This window comes from Bufo gargarizans, chromosome 4, assembly GCF_014858855.1.
Source record: "Bufo gargarizans isolate SCDJY-AF-19 chromosome 4, ASM1485885v1, whole genome shotgun sequence".
Classification (NCBI taxonomy): Eukaryota; Metazoa; Chordata; class Amphibia; order Anura; family Bufonidae; genus Bufo; species Bufo gargarizans.
The window spans coordinates 181,079,788-181,102,732 of NC_058083.1; the positions used below are offsets into that span (position 1 = coordinate 181,079,788).

At 43.9% G+C, this 22,945-nt stretch overlaps 1 protein-coding gene across 3 annotated transcripts in view; it reads right to left on the reverse strand.

Moving 5' to 3' along the window:
• SKIL (SKI like proto-oncogene) overlaps positions 1-19,109 on the reverse strand; it is a 38,256-nt gene extending 19,147 nt beyond the window's left edge. Inside the window, exons 1-2 of one of the 3 annotated variants that reach the window (XM_044289858.1) lie at positions 18,958-19,109; positions 15,740-17,293 (exon numbers count right to left, since the gene is read on the reverse strand). In XM_044289858.1, the coding sequence (XP_044145793.1) occupies positions 15,740-16,789 (1,050 nt within the window). In that variant the 5' untranslated portion in view covers positions 16,790-17,293; positions 18,958-19,109. The other 2 variants (XM_044289859.1, XM_044289861.1) reach the window with 2 other exon arrangements.
• Between the last annotated feature and the right edge of the window lie 3,836 nt (positions 19,110-22,945).

The following is a 22,945-nucleotide window of genomic DNA, read 5'->3' on the forward strand; positions in this document are numbered from 1 at the left end:
AGTACATACAGATACAGCTGGAGTAGTGATGGTCCCCTAAAAAAACTAAGCCTTTTATAACATCAGCGTTTGAAACTCCATTAGGTCAAAAAAAAAGTTAACAAAATAGAGCAGCACACTGTACCTTTTTGGCCAATAAAGTAACCAACCCACTAACTATAAAAGGGTTAATCGGATTTCCGTCATGGTGTCCATCGGGCACTCTTGAGGTACGTCATGTAACAGATTACTCTTAATATGTCTATATTGCCTCCTTTGATGGCTTGATTCATTTTCCATTGCATTATACACTGTTCGTATTGAAGGGTTTACGGCAACCACTGCAGCACAAATATGAGGTGTCCATGGGGGGGAGCTGCTGCGCATGCGTGCTACCATGGTCCTGGCCACCAGTGAATCCGGTACTTTTTCCTATGGTGTGCAAGCACGGATATCCCCTGAACACGAGCAGTGTATAAAAGCAATGGAAAAATGAATCCAGCAAAGGAGGCAATATGGAGAATCACAATACATTAGTAAGTGCCTGGTATTAAACATAGAATTTGTCGGCAGATAAGAACCATTTGGCCCATCTAGTCTGCCCAATATACTAAATACTATGAATAGTCCCTGGCCCTATCTTATATAAAGGATGGCCTTATGCCTATCCCCATGCATGCTTAAACTCCTCCACTGTATTTGCAGCTACCACTTCTGCAGGAAGGCTATTCCATGCATCCACTACTCTCTCAGTAAGGTAATACTTCCCGATATTACTTTTAAACCTTTGCCCCTCTAATTTAAAACGATGTCCTCTTGTAGCAGTTGTAACTTTATCTACATGATAAATGCCATTTGCTGAAGTGAGACAACCCCTTTAAAAGGTCCCTTTACACAGGATGATTATTGGGAACAAACGTTTGTGCGAATGCTCATTCCCAATAATTGGCCTGTGTATAGGTGCTACTACTACTGTCACGGGGCACCAAAGGCGCACTCGGTCTCCCATCAGCCGCAGACCTGCTGCTTAGCTTCGAGAGCGAGGATCTGTGTTTGGCCTCGTTCCCAAGGCGGCTTTTCTAGCTGGGAGGCTCCCTGCTCCTAGGTCTGCCTTGAGCGCCGAGCTGATCACTCGGTGCTCGACTGGTCTGTCTGTCTGTCGGTCATGTGACGCTGGCCACGTCACATGACCCCCAGACCCCACTATAAATACAGGCAGCCTGCTGGCCACAGGTTGCCTGTTAATTCTAGGTTTCTGGCTATTTGTTGGACTAATGATTACTCACCTGATCCTGTTCCCTGACGATCCTTTGCCTGCTCCTCCTGTACTGCGCATCCCTCCTGGTATTGTGACCTCGGCTCCCACCTGACTACTCTGCGGACTCCTCTGGTACTTCTCTACTCTCCTGGTATTTGACCCTGGCTTCTCCTGACCATTCTTTGCTTAACCCTTTGTACTGTGTAGTCTTCTTGGTTCTGACCCGGTCCGTTCACATTCCGTTAATTGTCTGGTCTGTCTTCCCAGCAAGTATCCTAAGTTAGGGACTGCCGTCTAGTTGTCCCCTGTTATTAGGACTTGCAAGGCAAGTAGGCAGGGCTAGGGGTGAGGGTGGAGCGCAGTGGTCACTATCCTCCCCCCTGTGTGTAGTGTACGTGACCGTCACAACTACATGCAGTTTTTGCAACGACATTATGGCGCGAAATAATCTTAATGTAACTCAATTTTGTAATTAATATAATTCAGTTTTGCTGTGCGTATTCCCTTTGCTGGTCGAAAACGCATCATAAACACAGATAGTGCCGCACCAAAAACACTGCACAGCCCTGATGTGTGGCAGCACCCTTAGAGCCCGTTAATACAACTTTTTTGGGTGCTGGCCACCTGGTGGTCAGAACTTAGTCTCGTCTGCACTGGCATGTCGACTTCCAGTTCTGTACAGGTAACTTTTCAGAAGCCATCGTATCACAAGCAGGATTACAATGACAGATATCACCCTTGTGTATACATAAGACAGGATCCGCCATTCACAATAGGTTATATTACAGCTTATCTACTCCCTCCTGTCCATTGTATCAATGGCCCATGTAGCTACAGTTAAAGAACAGGATATCTTAGGCTTGATGGTCAGTTTTTAAACTATAGGATTTAAAAAAAATAAAATATATATATATATATATATATATATATATATATATATATATATATATATATAATTTTATTTTTTTAATATAGTGATTTAAACACTAAGTCATTTTCTGATGTCACATTGCCTTTAAGGCATACATTCAAGGATTCTGTTCTTATGATGAAACAGAAGAGTGATGCCCAAAGCAGATATAAACAAAGGCAACATTTTGGGACATACAGCAATTAAAAGGGTTTTCCGAGATTTTTATACTGATTACCTATGCCCAGTTTTGAGAAGGCACTGGTGCTCCTGTGGGTGTGGCAGCCTTCCCTGTGCTTACCAAGCACAACGCCATACAAAAGTGAATGGGGCTGAGCTGCTCCTAGGTCATGTGACAGGTGAACGTGTCACTCGGCCTAGGAACATCAGAGAGAAGGTCGCGGTGCTCACAAACAGCCGATTGGCGGGAGTCCCAGGTATTGGACCCCCACCAATCAGAAACTGATCATCTATCCTGGGGACAGGTCATCAGAATCATAATATCGAAAAAACCCTTTATTCTCAGAATGAAAAATGATGTTACTTTAGCATGATGAATTCTGCCACGCCAATCGCTAAATCAATGCATTAAGTTGGCGCACCTGTGGCCAACCTACCAGTTACTGAACCTCAACTGAACGAACGTATGAAGTGTCTAAAGCCGCATGCACACAGCCGTTGTGCGGCCGTTCCGTGAATTGGGGACCGCAATTGCGGTCCCCAATGCACGGGAAACATCCGTGCAGCGGGCGGAACCCATTCAACTTGAATGGGTCCGTTGTCTGTCCACAATGCAAAAAAAATATAAGATGTCATATTTATTTGCGGTGCGGAACAACGGAAAGAAACACCACGGAAGCACTCTGCAGTGCTTCCGGTGTTCGTTACGTGACTCTGTTCCGCAATTGCGGACCAATTCAAGTAAATGGGCCCACATCCATGATGCGTGGTGCACACGCCGTTTGCGGGCCACGGCCACCCAACGGCCATGTGCATGAGGCCTAATTGACATAGCATACAAGTCAACATTAGGACTGACCTTTAAAGGCACTTCTGCAACAGGTTATTCATTACAAACCGAAACCGCAATGAAAGTCTAAACACAGTTGACTTATGTGGTGCTATTTTTCCTGTCAAACATGGCGGAATTTGTGTGATGTGAAGTAGGGCTGGGTGATATGGCCTAAAATCTATATTGCAATATAATGATATATCGCAATATATTATTTTCTTCTGTATGTATACAAATTACATGGCCATCATGTCCCCCAGCCAGCGCCATCAACCCCATGCCATTGCCACCATCATGTCCCCCAGCCAGTGCCATCAACCTCATGCCATTGCCACCATCATCATGTCCCCCAGCCAGCACCATCAGCCCCATGCCATAGCCAGCCATCCACCCCCGGTAGATTCGGGACCCTGCTAATATAGTTCCCTTTCCTGCAGGGTGCACATCTGGCTGATGGAGTCCACAGGAGACGGACTGCGTCTTCTTCCCTGTATGCACTGAGAGGGACCTGACGTCACACACAGCGTCAGCCAGCGCGCTGACAATGTGTGAACGCAAGGCCCTGCAGCGCGATGCAGAGTCGGAAGGCCTCGGAGCAGTGAGCGATATAACCATGGTGATCTATCGCGATATAACCAAAATCATTATCGTTGCCCGAATTTATGACGATATCATATATGGTTTATATCGCCCATCCCTAATGTGAAGATAGCCTTAATCAGGGATTTTAGGATGGTGTTCAGTTATGGGAAGGTATACAAATAGGTGTATCAATTTCACACTAAAAAAGCATATCTGAAATATAATGTGAACCCATGAAGTATAAGGAAAGAGCTGTACAACTAGTACAACATCGATTGTTACACTCAAATACTCTTCTTCACCTCTAAACAGAGAGACAGTCATAATTAAGTCTATGTATATGTGACAAAAAAAAAAAAAACACCCATGTACACAACAGTCTACAGTCGATTACTGCAATTTATAAGTATGTCCATGTTTATCCAAGAAGTACAATTCTCACAGAAGTAATCATATACAGGGGGGGGACGACTCTAAAATAATGCCGTACGACACTAATTTCACCTGAAAGACAGTGACTTTTCATAGGCACATCTAACCGACCTGATCACGCAGAACTGTCCTATAGGAGGGGACGGCAGCAGAAAGGGCTGCATAATGACAAGCACATGACCACAAAACCAGCACCATAGAGTCTCGGCTAAAAACATATGTGATGCAGATTATCACATGATCTGTACATTTTCTGCCGCTTCATAAAGTCTTCTTGTGTCAAGATGCAACATCAGCAGACTCTCTTTATCAGTGCAAGTTTTCTACATATTGCGCAATGTCACAAGCCTTGATTGTTTGGATCTCTTTGTAAGGCTAAGTTGTCATCCTTGTCAGAGACTTCTTTAGGAGCCTCCATCAAGGATTCCATCAAAAAAGCAGCAAGCCTCCAGAGCAATAGACAGCAGCGCTGATGAAGCAGTAGCGTGGTAGGGAACAGAGCCAAGCATCAGCACCAGGAGAGGGGTCAGGATGAGACAAGAGTGTAGTGAGAAACTAAAACAAAGGTCAGAACCAGGAGTAGAACAGATACCAGGTACTCCGTTCACTCCCCTTCATGCTCTGCCAGGCAATGAAGACATGCCCACACCTGGCCCTGACAGAACCCGGAGGGAGAGGAGAGATAGAGAGAGAGAGAAGCACACACTGTGGTCATTCGTTCACCTAGAAACATTGTGCAGGAAGGCACATCATACATCAGAGCATGCATGGTATAACCTTGAGCCAAAGATCCTGGCCAGTGAGCTCTGGCAGGTACCACAGATTGATGAGAGAGATCTACTGATAGAGCTGTCCTCGTGGATTTATGGTGTTACATTAGATTTAAAGGAACACTGGTGGCAAAGAGGCATGCCAGTGTCACCTGTGACCCGACAACGCTGCATTAAAATAAAAAATTACAGAAAGCATATATAATAAAACCCTATAGAGTAAATATGTTTACAACATGAAATATCTGTAGCAATGAATGGAATAAAATCAAACATTCAGCAGTATGTTTCCATTAATACTAATGGAGGTGGTGGTTAATCCAGTTTTGTTAAAAGGGTTATCCAACACTAACAAATGCTCCCCTATATGCTGAGCCCCTCACACTGATTCTACTTACCTGGCTCCCCGTGCCGTTCCTGGTCCTCCCCGTGAGCGGATGAAAACATTCGGTGTCGGGGGGGACAGCCAATATCAGGAGGCAGCGACGGGGACGAGCCTTCCTGGCATCGCGGGTGACGCTAGGGAGGCTCGTCCCCGTCACTTTCTGGCATTGGCTGACACCCTCCCAACGCACGGGGAGAAGCAGTAGCAGCGGTGCAGGGACCAGAAGCGGCACAGAGAGCGGGAAGCTAGGTAAGTAGAATCAGTGTGAGGGGCCTGGCATATGGGGGAGCATTTTTTTTGTGTCAGATAACCCCTTTAAGTCTTAAATTGTGCTTCTATAGGAAATGGCTGTTTATTTGCTATACTATGAGGCAAAACCTTTTCAGGATTAATGTTTCCATGTTTAATTGAGAGTTGCATCTACAGTGTACATCTACATTTTTCAGTATAATATATACACCTGTGTAAGACAGCAGTTGGCCGCGAGTCAGCGATGGCTGGGCAGGCTTATTCTTGGTGGGTCGCACAAACCTGCACTTGATAGTCAATGGTATCCCGACCACTGTTCGGTATTGGGATAAAATCCTCAGAGCCGCGGTCAGACCTTACGCTGGTGCAGAGAGCCCAAATAGTTAAAAATGTCCAGAAAGCTGGACAACACTTAACCACACTCATTTCTCCTGTTTTGTTTAATATCCCAATTAAAACTGAGAAACGTATAAAGAAATCTGTGTGTCCCAGCAGATCAGCCATGCCCCCCTCTCCTCACAACCCTGTGACTGGCTGTAAACAACTGGCTGAAGCAGCAGCCTCCTCTCTCTGCCCAGCCTGCAGCAGGACAACAAAACATATTGAAGATCCACCGCATTGACTTAAAGGGGTTCTGCAGTTTGTTTAAACTGATGATCTAATAGATCATCAGCATCTTATCGGCGGGGGTCCGACACACGGGACCCCCACGATCAGCTGTTTGAGAAGGCAGCGGCGCTCCAGGAGCGCCACGGCCTTCTCACTGTTTACCGCAGGCCCAGTGACGTCACGACTAGTATCACTAGCCTGGGCGGGGCTAAGCTCTGTTCACTTGAATGGAGCTTAGCCGCGCCCAGGCCAGTTGATACTAGTCGTGACGTCACTGGGCCTGCGGTAAACAGTAAGAAGGCCGCGGTGCTCCTGGAGCGCCGCTGCCTTCTCAAACAGCTGATTGGCGGGGGTACCGGGTGTCATACTCCCGCCGATCAAACGCTGATGATCTATCCAGAGGATAGACCATCAGTTTAAACAAAGTACAGTTTAAAGTATATTTAAATATAAATCAACTACTGGACCATTGGACATGGTGTATATTTTTAATGGGAAGACCAGAGCAACAGAATTTGCTATGATTAAAGAGAACCTGTCACCAGTGACCTCCCTATCCAACTGTTTGCATAGACACAACAGTTTTTCTTTTGTTAATCAGAGGTTCCGTTCCTGAGTAATGATACTTTTTCTTAATTTGCAAATTAGGCCTTTGGTGCAACGAGGACGTCACCATTATCCACTCCTTTCTATGCCTTGACCCGTCAATCAAAGAGGCAAAGGAGGTACAGGTCACAGAAATGAGCAGAGCTTGTGCTTTTTTCCCCCCTTGGTCTTGAGTCTCCCTGTTCCACCGTAGGATGCGGTAAAGTTATGTAGAGGTGCATGGCTCTCATAGATTTGTCACATCCTTCTTCCTGATGAGCGACAGTCTGACGTCTCCAAGCTGCCATAGAGTTATCTATTTACACCAGAAAAGTGGCATGAATTTAGTTGACTGTGCTGGGCCTGCTGCACCGCCCATGCCAATGGCCTCATCATGCCCCCCTTTTCTCCCCACTTCTTAAAAGTTTTGAGAAGAGGGAAAAATTGCAGATTTTGCCACAAAAATGGCGTGCGACAAAATCTGTTAGTTTCATATGCCACTATTGTGGTGTAAGTCACTTACTAAATGCACCCCATAGTTTTTATATAACGAGTGCGGGATAAGATCATTATTGACTGTCCAATGACTAGCATTAGTTTTTGCATAAAACAACCCAATAAACTAATAAAGAATTACACATAATGACCACGTACAGCCACCTGGACCTGAAAACTGCTGTGTAGCTATTTTTTCCTCTCTTTACCTGGCATTTGCAAGCATAAGCTAAATGAGGAGGGCGGTCATTCCATGCAATTACTGCGCGCCTTGTGACTATGGTCGTCCTTTGGCACATACAGCAGTGAGCAGGTGTTAGGCTCGGATCACATCACAATCAATGCTTACATTCAGTGCATTAGAAAACCTCTCAACTCATGTGCCAAATTAAGAATGTTGTATGTATAAAGTTGTACACCATACAGATGCATAGGTGGACCATGCAAAAAAGAAACGCATGTGCCAAAAGACATACTCTGTTCGGGCACACAATGGGTGCACGTGGATCACAGGTCAAGCATAACAATAAAAGATCCTAAGAAAGCACAGAAGACTGCACTTTCCTATATAGCTGGAGGGGGAAAAATATCAATACTTATGCTATCTATCAGGTCCACCAAGTATGAGTATCTGCCAGGAGCAAATGCAGTATAAACAGCCTTTGGGGCACCCAGAGCATTGTGCTGTATTACCACAGTATGACCTATAGGTGGCGGTTTTGTAGTAGTTCTCATCATTGACTTCAATTGGGCAAAACTACATCAAAGACAGTATCATGAATGTGTTTTCCATAAAATGTGTTTAAACAATGATTTCTTAAACATTTTGCCAAGGTGCAAAAAAATAAAAAATTAATAAAAATAAATCTGCACCCTATAACAGAACTGCTGCTTGCGCCTACTATTTAAACAAAATTAAGAGGAAAAGACAAATAGAAAAGAGGAAAAGCATCATTAGCTCACAAAGCTTCATTCTGAACAACCTCTATCACAAGGGCAAATTCCAGCAGAAAGAAAAAAAAAAAAAATGTCTCTTAGGCTACTTTCACACCAGCGTTTTTACTGGATCCGGCAGGGATCAGCAAAAACGCTTCCATTACTGATAATACAACCATCTGCATCCGTTATGAAAGGATCTGGTTGTATTATCTGTAACATAGCCAAGACGGATCCGTCATGATCTCCACTGAAAGTCAAAGGGGGATGGATCTGTTTCTATTGTGCCAGCGTTAAACGGATCCGTCCCGATTGACTTGCATTGTGGGTTACAACGGATTAGTCTTGCTCTGCATCCCAGGACGGAAAGCAAACCGCAGCGGTATGGGAACGAGAGCAAGCGGAACGCAATTTGGAGCATTCCGTTCTGTTCAGTTCCGTTTTGTCCCCATTGACAATGAATGGGGACAAAACGGAAGTGTTTATTTTTTCCCGGTATTGAGACCCTATGACAGATATCAATACTGGAAAATAGTAACGCTAGTGAGAAAGTAGCCTTACTGAAAACTGAGGAATAAGCAGTGTGACTGTTCAAATCAGGCTTACTATTGTTTGGAGGTCACTCTCTCCCCCATATGAAGTCTTATTATCTAGAGATCCTAAAATAACTCAAACACTCTTTCACACAAGCGTGTCCGGATTAGGTCCCGGTGCATTGCGGCAAACCCGTGCGAGTAGGTACGCAATTGCAGTCAGTTTTGACTGTGATTGCGTTCCGTTGTTCAGTTTTTATTCAATGCGTTTTGCACGCGCGTGATAAAAAAAACTGACTGTGGTACCCAGACCCAAACTTCTTCACAGAAGTTCAGGTTTGGCTTCAAGTTTGTGTAGATTGTATTATTTCCCCTTATAACATGGTTATAAAGGGAAAATAATAGCATTCTGAATACAGAATGCATAGTACAATATGGCTTGAGGGGTTAAAAAAAAAAAAAAAATCACCTTAATCCACTTGTTCGCGCAGCCGGCATCTCTTCTGTCTTCGTTTGTGAGGAATAGGACCTTTGATGACGTCACTACGCTCATCACATGATCTTTTACCATGGTGATGGATCATGTGACGGACCATGTGATGACCGTAGTGACATCATCAAAGGTCCTATTCCTCACAAAAGACGACAGAAGAGATGTCGGCTGCGCGAACAAGTGGATTAAAGTGAGTAAAAAATAAAATCAAAAATGTAACCCCTCCAGCCCTATTGTACTATGCATTCTGTATTCAGAATGCTATTATTTCCCCTTATACCCATGTTATAAGGGAAAATAATAATAATATCCCCATCCAGATCGTCACCTAGCAACCGTGCATGAAAAAAATAAAATAAATAAATCGCACCGCATCCGCACTTGCTTGCGATTTTCACGCAACCCCAATCATTTCTTACGTGAAAAACGCACAAAGAGGAGCATGCTGCGATTTTCACCAAACGCACAAGTGATGCGTGAAAATCACCGCTCATGTGCACAGCCCCATAGAAATGAATGGGTCCGGATTCAGTGCGGGTGCAATGCGTTCAACTCACGCATTGCACCCGCGTGGAAATCTCACCCGTGTGAAAGGGGCCTAAGAGTATGTTCACACAGACACATTACATGTAGGAAAAATGTAAAGTGTATTTGCTGCTGAATGTAAGGCAGAGATCTGAGGCTGATCCACCTCTGTGGTTTTTAAATCCATGTGGAAAAACGCCAAGCCATATAAATGCCATCACGGGCACCCATTGCTGATTAATGGAACTTGGGACACATACAAAGTAGAATATGTGCCGAAATCTGCATGCAAAATCAGTCATGTGAACGTGGCTGAAAGGTACTCCCAGATGCAGATTGTTAGGACTTGATCCATGTTAGCACATCATGCAAATAAATATCAACTGCAACACTATACTTAGAGTTAAACTATTTTATTTAATAGAAAATGGTGTAAATAGCGCATTTCTACATGACTTAATTTAAAAAAATATTCCAGCAAACAAACAGATTGACGGGAAAGGACGTCACAGCAGTACAGTGTATACAGATTCCAAAGAAGGGAGATGCCCCCTGCTTCTGAGAGAAATGCATCTAGCTATGCAGCTAAAGAGGGGAATAATTAGGTTGAATTAGGGAAGCCCACAAAAGACCTGTTCCTTAACAGTTATGATTGTACAAAGAAGCACAGCCATAATGTAAACTTTTTTTGAAAACTCAGGTAGGCTTTAAGGCTCCCATATGCATTACAGTATTGTCATACAAACCTGCAGAGAACGGCATGCTGACAGTCTAATGTGTATGGGAAGCTCCCAACTCTCCCTTGACAGAGGAGGTTGGGGACAGAAGGATTGTATGAAGTGAATATTTTCCTTTTGTGCTCCCAAGAGATAAGTAGCCACCTGAAGTGTTTGGCAGCAGCTTCGTATGCTCTCCCCTTAGAATGCACATACATGTTTGGCAGAACCAAATGTGGATGTGTATGGAGGGGCTGGAAGGGTATCAAGATTGATAGCTGTCAGCCAAACAGACAACTGTTGAATGTATATGGCCGTCCTTACCCCAGAGGTGCAAAGGCAGAAACTGGCAGAACTTCAGGTATGACATTCATACAGTATAATTTGGGCTGGTTATTATATTAGGTTATTTTACAGGACAAAAATAACCTGCAGGATGATTTTCATTTAAAAGGAATGTTTCATTAAAAATAAAAAATCTTGTTTAAATGGTCACTGTGTTTTACAACAAACTTTGCATAAATCAATATTTCAGGCAAATACAAGAAACTTTGTAATATATCCTATTAGAGAAAAATACATTTTTCACAACTGCTCTTTTCCGCCTCATGCGCTTTCTTAAAGAAAGGATGACCAAAGACAGCATAAGACAGCTGTCTAGCCATGCACTAAATTTACCAACCAGTCTGATCCCCTGTGATATATTTGGCACATTTTTAGACTGTCTGAACTTCCACTGTCTACATTTTCAGACAGGATTAGTAAATCTTCCTCTGTATATATTCCACTGACAGTTCCAGCAGGACGGTGAGGAATGTTCCCTGCAAGCTATTATGAGATTGCACCCATGTATAACCTGATATTAAGACAATTCCTAATTATAAGTGGGTAGTGATTGAAGTCGTCAGAACTTACGAGTACAGTCAGATTATTCATGTAGATAAATGCTTCATCTGGAATACGGCATACTATATAAATGTATAATAAATCAGAACCAGCCACATCTATATTTAATATCAGTACAGTAATTTTGATAAATTAAATGTGAATGGCTTCCACAAATACATTGCTGACAATGGAGCACCTGCGACAGACAGATTCATCATAATCACAAATGAAATCCTTAAGAGGCTGTTAACTAACATAACATGGCCATTGATCTGGTCTGCCCAGATGACAGGTAGACAAAAATATAATGTAGCACCAGAGGACAAACAGTACGGGCCCATGATGCCTCCAGTTAGACCATGTAATGAGCAGGCCAGAGAGTGTAGAGTAAAAAAATAAAATAAAATAAGGCATATAAAAAAAAATATATATATATAATAAAAAGAGAGAAAAGAAAGTTTTCCCATGAGTCAGTATACAGCGTGTATAATTGTAATCTAGTCTCTGGTTACACGCATCAGTATAGCAACAGACCGTCAATCCAACCGGATCATTACTGCTCTAGAAAAATGACGGCCTGAGGCTGCAGGTATAAAGGAGCCCGTACATGTAACGATATTCATTAAAGATTGTCCTTAGCTGATGGATTCTGGGGCTGCATTCTGACCTGGATTTAGGATGGGTTCTCATCACGTTTTTGCCATCCGTTTAACATATACATTAGTAAAAAAAAAAAAAAAAAATATATAATAATAATAATAATAATATAATGAGGATACAAAAGCATAGCACACCACGCTTTTCTATCCTGCAGAGTCTGGTAAAAAAAAATTAAAAATATGTTAACGTATGTGCTTTTTACAATAGAACTCTATGGTGAACAGAGGCCACTGTAAAGCGTCTGCCTGAGGCATCCGTTAACGTATAGGTTTTTTGTAAACGTTAGGGCTCATTCACACGCCTGTATGAATGAGTCCGTATCCGTTCCAATGGGGCCGCAAAAGATGCGGACAGCACACAGCGTGCTGTCCGCATCCATGGTTCTGTTGCCCCGCAAAAGAATAGAATAGGCATTTTCTATGACTATGTGAGGTCCGGGAAATTGTGCAAAACACCACTGTCGTGTGACTGTAGCATTAAACAGATTGGAAAAACGTGATGTTAACCCACTCTAACTGCAGATTTTCTGTGAGCTAATCAGGGCATGCTGCAGATTATTAAATAATGGAACCTGGTCATGTACAGGAGCCCCTAGACCAGTGATGGTGAACTTTATACAGAACGAATGCCCAAACTGTAACCCAAAACTCATATTTATTGCAAAGTGCCGACGTGTCGATTTAACCAGAATACTACAGTCCAGTATAATAAACCTTCCATGTACTTTATCATTTAGCTAGAATACCTGCCTACATTCAGTGCGCTGCCTGTGCTGTTCATAGTGCGCCCTGCGCTGATGAATGGCAGGAAAAGTCTAAGGCATATTGGTACACCATAGACTTTTTCCAGGGCATGGCTGCCCAAAGAGAGGGCTCTGAGTGCCACTGGTTCGCCATCATTGCCCTAGACTGTACTGTGGCACAGGGTCACTACACCTGATGAAGCATCCTAAAATGGTCTGTTGGATTCCCCTGTGTGAATAGAGCAGTAGAGACCAGCCACACGGTCAGGTTTCTGCATGCAGCTATGGAAGCCAAAATCAGGAGTGGATCATAAAAGGAGAGAATTAGTACAGGACTAATAACACTTATTTTTTTCATTCACTCCTGGTTTTCTGGCCACTCTATAGAATTTGCTTCCGGTCGCCGTTGTCCCACATGACTCTTTGTCTGAATAGCCGATTCACACAGATCCTTTAGTGGGGACCGGAAGTGAGGATCTCTAGTCATTCCTAGGAGACAGACATTGAGGCTTTCACAGGAACAGCCTGGAGCAACAGCATCTGGGAACGGAGCAGCCGGTAAGCTTCATCATTGCACTACTCCACGTCTCATGTGGTTTTCAACTGATACAATGGATATTTCAAGGGATGGTTAGATTACCAAGCCTAATATTTATTATGTTCTTTAGGCCGTAGACGTTTTTTGTGGTCCGCAAACTGCAGATTCGCAAAACATGGACACCAGCCGTGTGCGTTCCACATTTTATTATGATGTTTTATGCCTCACTAGACCATTTTAAAAAGTGTCTAGAAAAGGGGGCAAGACTAAGAAGAGTTCTAAAAAGCACTCAGTTTATTAATAGTGTGTGCCATCACTTTGATGCAAAATATTGGTGTAAAGCCAAGAAGTGGTGCAAAAAGTGGTTTAACCCAAAGTATGGTGCGTGGCATATTTGCACCATAATTGCAACTTTTCACTTCCTTTTAAAAGTGGTAAGAAAAGTGGGTGCAGTTTAGCAGGGAAAAAAGTGCCCCCCCCCCCCCCCCCCCCCAGCCTGACAGAAACTGCCATAATTTATAGTTCAGATCAAAGCTGGTGTACATATGAGCTTCTGGCTTCCCAAGTAGGACTGCCTGGAAATGCACCAAATTTATTAAGGAGCCTGTGCAAATTTGGCACAATTTTTGATGTTGGTCTTTTTAGTAAGAATGAGGTTTAGAATACAATACAATCAATAAGTGATGGATTCGAAAGGCAGCCATGAGAATATGGGTTTCAAGTTCAAGCTTCGCTGCTTTTTCTAAACGTCGATGGTGAGACTTCCAACCCACATGAGAAACACATTTGCATTGAATCATCCATATGTCTAAAAGACAGCAAAAACTGTTGACCCTTAAAATACCCATGGGTTGCCCACTACTCTTTATCACCCATTTTCGAAGATCTACTGTTTTTTGACAGCTCAAGTAATTCTATTGATCCCAATGGATCAGCGGGCACAATCTTAGGCATGAAAAGTATCCTTTCATTTATGTTATACAAAACTTAAAAGGGTTTCCGGTCATAATTTTTTAGCAAGTGCCCGCAGCCTGTCCCCTGAAACTGAAGAGTCATACTTAAAGGAAATGTGGTACCACATTTACTTTTTTGTAATCTCTTTTTATTTTCTGATTGCAGATTTATTTCTTCCATTTCCTGAACATGATTATAGGGGCAGCCATCTTGCTTGAGCTGTTCTTAACAGCATTTACAAAAGCATAAAAAAATTTTGCTTTACGGCAGTCACATGGTCTATAGACACAATGGTCTGGAGGGGACCTCATTGACTTCTATCGGAGAGTTTTCTAGGCATGCTCTGTGCAGCGGTGATTGTACAAGAATGTCAGAGCTTATCTATTTCTGTCTCCTATTGTGAATGGTGGATCCTGTCTTATCTGTCATTCTAATCCTGCCTCTAATGATATTACCTCTGTGTATAGATAAGCAGGTAACTGCAGTAAACTGATCTGTATAGACCAAGAAGTGGCGCCTATTATTAGGCTTAGTGACCAGTGCGAAAACTACAGGATTTTATGGGTTTTGTTTAAATATAGAGAGTGACATGGAAAATTAAAAATACGTTTAACATAAAAATGTCATTTAAACAATACGTCATTTTCTGATGACATATTTCCTTTAAAGGGGTTTTCCAAGACCTATACTAATGACCTATCCCTTGGATAGGTCATCAGTATCTGATCGGTGAGGGTGTGACACCCAGGACTCCTGCTGATCAGCTGTCTGAGAAGGCACTGGAGCTCGTGGTATTTCCTAGGCCAAGTGAAGTCACGTTCATCGGTCACAAGGCCTATTGAAGTGAATGGGGATGAGCTGCAATACAAAGCACAGCCACTATCAAATATATGGCGCTATGCTTGGTAAGCACAGAGATTGCCGCAGAGCTCACAGGAGCACTGGTGCATTCTCAAACAGCTGATTGTCGGGGTCCCGGGAGTGGGTATAAAAGTCTCAGAAAACCCTTTTAACTGCTCCCGCCACTCTGGTCATAAGCAGCCTCTGCTGTCTCCATCTACCGATCCCTGTACGGTTTACATCTGGCAGTACATGGTCACATGCACAGCTGCAGCCAATGACTGGCTTCCGCTGCGACATGGCCACAAGCAGCACATTACTGGCAGGAACAGTGCACACATAACCATGCCCATGCTCCACCAGAAGAAAATATTGCGGGGACCAAAAGATGGATACAGGAAAGTATGGGAGCAGGTAAGTATAAATCTTATGTTTAAGAGGACTGGCTGTGGGAAATTGCTTAAAAAAAAAACTATTACCGGAAAACCCCTTTAATTACTTACCTATAGAAAAAGATATTCCAAGAAATCATGAGAACTCAATCAACAGTCCTATAAATTATATCTTTAAATTGCTTGCAATAATTGTCAAATACATGGTCCAAAACCTGCCATCTACATCTTACAGATAAAGCAAAACCTGACTCACCTTGGGTTGTATTCTCTTGGGTTGGTTCTTCTTGGTGAACTTTTCTTTCATCTCTTCTAAAACAACCTTTGTCTTTTTGCCTTCTGGAGTACTCAGAAGCTTTGGGCTCAGGTGAAGATAACAATGCCACTTGGAAGAATCAAAGCCCCAATGGCAGGTCCGTTTATCTGGCGACCGGTGAGAGTGCATGACAAAAGTCTGTGTGGAGAACATCCCATAGCACTCCAAGCACTGAATGCAGGGGGCATCAGGCTGAGTATAAAGTTGAGGTGCAAACAAACCCTGGCACTTTCCTAAACAATCATGTTCAACTTCAAAGGCACTACCCGTTTCCTTTAACTGAGCCAAAGAGTTTTTTGCAGGCAGCAAGCTGCCATTTTGTGGGTAGGTATGTGGCCGCAAGAGAGCATTGCATAGTCTCTGAGCATCTGTCAAAGTGATCAGACCACAAGAAGGGGCATTGAAAGGAAGAATTCCCAAAACTTTTAATATGTGAAGCTGGTCTGATGTACAACGTGAGCAGTATATGTACATTTCGTCACAAACAATATTAATTTGCTGGAGTGAGAAGTCTCGAAGAACAGAGTTTAAGACTTGAGGCAGGCAGAGTCTTTTCTCACCACCCACCATAAAGCAAGAAATTGATTCTCCTTCTAGTTCAGTCTGGGTGAGCTCTGTGGAACTGTCTGATGGAATGAGGAGTGGACCGGGATGGATTTGTGGGGAAGGAAGAGGCAAGAACACTGTTGGTGACATGTTTTCTTGGGAAAATCGAGCAGAGAAGGCAGCGGGTCCACCTAGAGAACTTCGGCTACTTAGATTAAACTGTGCCAGCGTGTGTTTGAGTCCAGGATTCAGTTTAGATGACCCACCAAGTGGTACACTGGTAGAGTTGGTTACACAGTCTTTATTATCCTCTGTAGTTGGTTCCTTAAAGTCATCTATCTCCATCTTGATAGCCATCACTTTATTTGCAACATTTGGGACATCTACAATAACGTCACTCTCCTTTGCCAGTTTTTTTAACGGGGGACTTCCGTCTTCCCCCATAGTTGCAGTTCCTTCAGATACCAAAACTCTAATGGTAAGACGACAAGACTTTATACACTAGAAACCGACATTGCATCTGAAGACAAGATACAAGTTACTTATTTCCATAGCACATCTATGCTACATTATTTATGTATATGTCTAGAAACAGGGTCTCAAAAATGGCACGAATGTCATGCCTGCAAAAGGAAAAAAAATAGGAATCTGAGCTTTCCAATTCAATCTTTCATCAACCCACAAGTGCAAGAAATGTACAAAGTGCCTGTGTGCACTTAATGGCTTTATTTGCTTCTATTTGGTCAGTTTTAGGTCTCAAAATTGCATCCACGTTACGACCTAGAGAGAGGAGAATGAAGCGAAATGAAGATCTAATGGCGACAGAGCTTCCCGTGTGGTGGCTTTCTAGGATCCAGTTAACATGAGTTATTTCTGCACACAGATCCAAGAACAAAGAGTCGTCTGCTTCTGCTGGCGGTGGTTTCTTTCAATATGTTGCAGTTTTATCTAGAAGAAGAAGAAAAAAAATGTGTGTTCTTTAGCAACGTCAAGGTCAAATGCAGAAAATACGTACAAGCATATTAAAATGTCCCCCTACGGACCTAATAATCTGTGTGGTAGGTGAGGAGTTACGACGTGGGCATGTAACAGAAGGTCATCGTAATTATATCCTTTGTGTTGGCTTCTGAAATTATCTCAGGCATATCAATCGGCGTGCCAAGCCTCGCTTTATCTACACGCCGCGCGCTCCAGATTGCTGGAGGTGCTGCAAGCTGTATTTCAAACATACAATAAAGACCCGTTTAATGACAAACAGCGGAACGTGACAGCCAGCTTAAACACATGGAAATTACTTGGTTAAACCCAATAAGTGGGAAGGAAAAACGGAAGAGAAATCTCTGGGAAGACCGTCGCGTGATAATCCTTCTGTGGTCAGCTTACAGTTCACTGCAGTCCAGCAGGAGGCTGGTAACTAAGCCCGAGAGGCTGATGGCAGGACCCCAGAAATGAGCGTCTCCCATCCATCCCTGCCCGACTGTAACTATCGCCCAGCGCTGTGCTAAACCCCCAAGCGTTTAACCCCCTCACAGCCTCCAGCTTAAAGAGAAGCTGCTTTCTTCTGCCTTGGAATCAAGAGGGAAGGAACTAGGATAATTCATGCAACGATAAGTTTACCAGCGAATGCAGCACTGGTGAAAAGGCACGCGCTTTCAAGTAAAATCAAATCACACACAATCGCCGACGACGTGTTCGTTCTATCTGCAGGGGAAAGGCTAACAATCAGGAGAACTAAAGCAACGCTTGGGTCCAGCCCCACTAGATGAGGGGGTTTGACAATACGGACATCCCAAATGTGGGGGCCAAACAACAACAGGCACAAAATTTATGTATAAATGTACAATCCGAACATCCAGCCAGGCAGCCCGTGCATCTGTCCTTAATAAAGCAGGGAGAAAACAATAGGCTAGGGAATCCCCATACCAAGGAGGCACAAGCAGACGAATCAATGACGGAAACTCTAATTGGAGCCGTGTCACAATGAACATCCCAATCACTGGCCACAGGCACCAGCGCCGCTAGCCACATGGAGGACGCCGCTGTCCCTTTAAGATGCAACCTCAGTAGCTAACCTATGTGCTCTACAGAGAAGGGAAAAACATTCAAATATATATATTATACCAACTAAACCTTCCCATACTAGATGATCCGACCATTGCCACCCCCCCCCCCCCCCCTGAATTATTACACCCGACCACATTCTTAGTGACAATACCAATAAAATATCTAAATACGACACAAATAATATTATCGGAGCAAATGCCTGCTGCTGGCTGGACTATGTGCCCCCAGCATGCAGCCAGCTGGGCATCCCTGTGCACACCCTGGGCTAGCTGGCACAGGTGTCCTGCTAGGTCCAGTTCTACCTGCACAGATGGAGCACTGGCTGCCTGTATCTGAACCAATGTCCCAGCACAAGCGCGGTGGTTCCGTCCTCCATGGGCCCCCAGGTCCCTTTCACATCTGGGGCCACACGCTCAGGCTCCTCACCTGCGACCGCTGGACAGGTGTCCCAAGGACTGACAGGGCAGCCTGCCTGCCACCAGCAGTGGCCACTGACCTCCCGCCACCTGAGCAGAGCGCAGCACCCAGCCCAAATTCCAGGTCGTTACCTTGGCAGCTCCGGCAGTCCAGTTCTTGCTCCGGTGCCATTGCTATTGCGACTCGGTGTCAGGCAGCCAGCCACCCTCCCCCTCTCCCTCCCTGGGCTACGGGGCGTGACGTCACTGCTGCACACAAGCTGCCTCCCTCTTGCCGTCTGTCGGCTCAGTCTGCGGGGCTGTGGGGCGCAGGAAACGGTGACGTCACTGGGAGGGGGAGGAGAGGGGGGGGTGAGGAGAGGGCAGACGCGCGGGTCACGTGGTGTGTGTACGGCTTTCTGCTGGTGAATGTGTGGAGGCGCTGAGGGCTGCTGGGAAACAGACTGTGATGAGGGGCGGCTTGTCCTCTCCGTAAACCCGCGGTGGCGCCTGGAACCTTGACTCATACAGTGTGCAGAATGTCTGCCTGTCCGGGTGTGGTGTTTGTCAGTGTGCACAGAGGTTCAGGCCTCTACACCAGTAAATGCTGGAGGAGTCCTTATTCCAGTGTTCATGTTTCCTTTACATCACGGTTGTTACCCAGAATTTCTCTTTTTTTCTGGACAGCCAACATTTTTACGTACGAATTAGAAAACCATAATGAATGATAAAGATACATGTCTATAGCTCAATATACTGATAAGATCTCATTACTAGAAAATACTGGGAGCTGTAAAATGATGAGAGTTACCACAAAAATAGTCTAGTCGGGTACCGCCAGCCATCCTGAGCATGTCAAGTTTTTACACAGACAGAAAAAAAAGTCACCTGTTTTTACAGACAGTCCAGAAATGTCTAGACGGCTGGCAACCCTGCTTTAGATGTGCAGATAAAGGCTCGTTCACACAACCGCATGTCTTTTTCAGTGTTTTGCGGGCCGTTCTTCCGTTTTTTTTTCAGTAGTGGTTCCATTCCATTTTTCCATATGCCATATACAGTAATTATATAGAAAAAATTGGGCTGGGCATAACATTTTCAATAGATGGTTCCGCAAAAACGGAAAGGATACGGAAGACATATAGAGTACATTCCATATGTGTTCTGTTTTTTGTGTGGACTCATTGACTTGGATGGAGCCTCAGAACGTGATTTGCGGGCAATAATAGGACATGTTTTATCTTTAAACAGTACGGAAATGGAATGCATACGGAGTACATTGCGTTTTTTTTTGGGCGGAACCATTGAAATAAATGGTTTTGTATACGGAACGCAAAAAAACATTTGTGTGAACGAGCCCTTATGGTGTAAAAATTTGGATATATACGATTGTGTAATAGATGGTTGGTCAGGCAAACAGCTGCATCCCACACCCACTGTGCGGGAAGTAAGACCTGTTCACACTTGCTGAATTCTGGCCGAAGAGCGATGATTTAGGTGTCTATATCAGACTAGACGGTTATCGCTTGTCACTCGACCACTTTCACTCAGTTTCGCTATATTTTAAACGGTTATTGACCTGTGTAAAGGGGCCGTTTGCACTCGTTTTTTGTGTGTTTTAAAACCTTTGGGCAGATTTACTATATCTATAGACCAGGGTTCAGCAACCCCCGACACTCCAGCTGTTGTTTTTATGTTTATTTTATTTTTTAAAACTGTTTTATTGGATTTTGCAATGAAAATGACAAACGTTGAGGGCATCACCCTCATTCAAACTAAATAGAATAACAATTACAAAGTGCAAGTAATGAAGATACAATAACATCAAAGAGCCTACAGCAAAGCCCCCGGAAAGTACATCACCCTCTGAGACCACAACAGAACGTGAACAGATACTTTAATAGCAGAGGTCAATTCTTGGCCTGTTCAACAATTCACATTTAGAGGTAATGACGCGATATCCAGAGTACTTCCCAAAGGCTCTAAGTGCCTCTAATATCGCCATAACTACTTTCTCCGCATCCGATAGAAATACAATTATATAATTGGCGAAAAGGCCTAAGAACAGATCAGACGATGACAAAAATATAGCTAAGGGCTCTAATGCTGTATTGAAGAGTAGGGGTGACAATGGACATCCCTGTCTAGTTCCCTTCTGCAATGTAAACGGGGCAGATAAGAAGCCCAAAGTAAACACACAGACTTGTGAGCGATCATATATACGAGTAAGTATTGTAATGAAAGAGCCCCTGAACCCCATTTTGTCTAGTACCTGTCCCAGCCAGGCCCACCAAACATTATCAAAAGGCTTTTTGGCATCGATGGTGAACAAGGCCAGATAGGTGTCCTACTGGGACTGGTGACAGGGGCAATCCAAGACAGACAGTAGGGTCCTGATATTCATGACAGCCGACTTCCCCTATGTGAATCCTACTTGTTCCGTGCCAAGTAGGGTAGACATAACGTCAGACAGTCTGTCTGCTACAATCTTCGAAAGGATTTTTGCATCTACATTAATTAAGGAAATTGACGTATAAGATCCTGGGATTGTCAAGTCCTTCCCCTGCTTCAAAATAAGCTTAATATATGCCACAGAAGCTGATTGAGGCAGACCACCCCTTTTTAAAGCCCTATTATACAAGTAAACAAGAGTCTCTCCTATCTTATCCACCTGTGAACCCGATGGGCCTAGGGACTTAGATGTCTTTAAGCTGCGAATAGTTTTTACTACCTCCAGCATCACGGGGGTATTCAGCCTATCTAATTAATTTTGCGATATGTAAGGAAGTTGCACTATATCCAACAAAGTTCTGAGTTTCGTATATAGGCGCTCGTAAAATTCCTCTAGAACCTTTTAATAGATTTTGGATTATCTTCCATTTTCTCTTTCCCATCCTGAAGCCTAGTGATATATGTAGCTTAAAATCTGCCTTGAGCTAGAGTCGCCAGGACTATCCCCGATTTATTTCCATATGTGAAAAGAGTAGCCTCTTGATCCAAACGATAGTGCTGTTGACACTGCAGTGACCAGTCATTAAAAGCTTGCTGTGCTTGACGCCACATAAACATCTTCACTAGGGTAGGGGCATCTCTATATGCTAAATATGTCAATCTAACTAACAGGCTGGCAGATGTATTACCCTATAGCAACACTCTCCGTCTACCTGAGACATATACAATAATACGGCCCCGTATAACTGCCTTGTCGGCATCCCAATACAAGAGGACTGACACTGATGTTTCTCATTAGTGGAGGCATATTCATCCCACCGGAACCTAGCCCTGAAGACCCTGGAAGGCCCTAGAAGTGGTGGCAGGGAATGAGACTACTGGTTCCTCCCCAGATGAAGGACCCGCGTCTCTCTGAGGCATAGACAACAACACACACAAGCGAACAACAAAATGCAAAACAAAATGCACTTAAATACAAGAAGAATGGAGTAGCAGGAGATCAAAAGGAACAACACACCAGCTCAACCAACTCCAGCAGAAAATATCAACCGCATGGTAAGCAGTGTGATTCAGGACTAAATAGAGTCTTAATAATGACTACAAGCTGTACCTGTCAAGAGGTGTGGTCTTTGCTGAACAACATCACTGCAAGGAGAAAACAGAGACTGTCAGATACTCTCACGTGCTGCCAGTCTCTCCGATCTTCTCACCTCTGTCACGGGAGGGCGATAGTACCGCGCCCCCCCCCCCCCCACAGTTGACTTTATCAGGATGTGCCCTGTGAAAGGCCTTCACAAGGCGACTGGCATTAACATCGGTCGTAGAAACCCACATTCTTTCCTCTGGACCGTAACCTTTCCAGTGCACAAGATACTGGAGAGATCGACTGAGAATTTGTGAGTTCACTATCCTGGCAATGTGAAATTCAAGATTACCATCCACCAAGACAGGAGCGGTAGGTAAGGAGGACGGTTCAGCAGGTTCTACATATCTTTTCAGTAATGATTTGTGAAAAACATTATTAATTTTTAAAGCCTGCTGAAGTTCAAGACGAAAAGCAACCGGATTAATAATGGCAGAGATCTTATATGGCCCAATAAACCTTGGCCCCAATTTCCACGAAGATACCTTTAACTTAAAGGGAACCTGTCACCAGTTTTATGGTGTCCTAACTAAGGGCAACATAAATAAG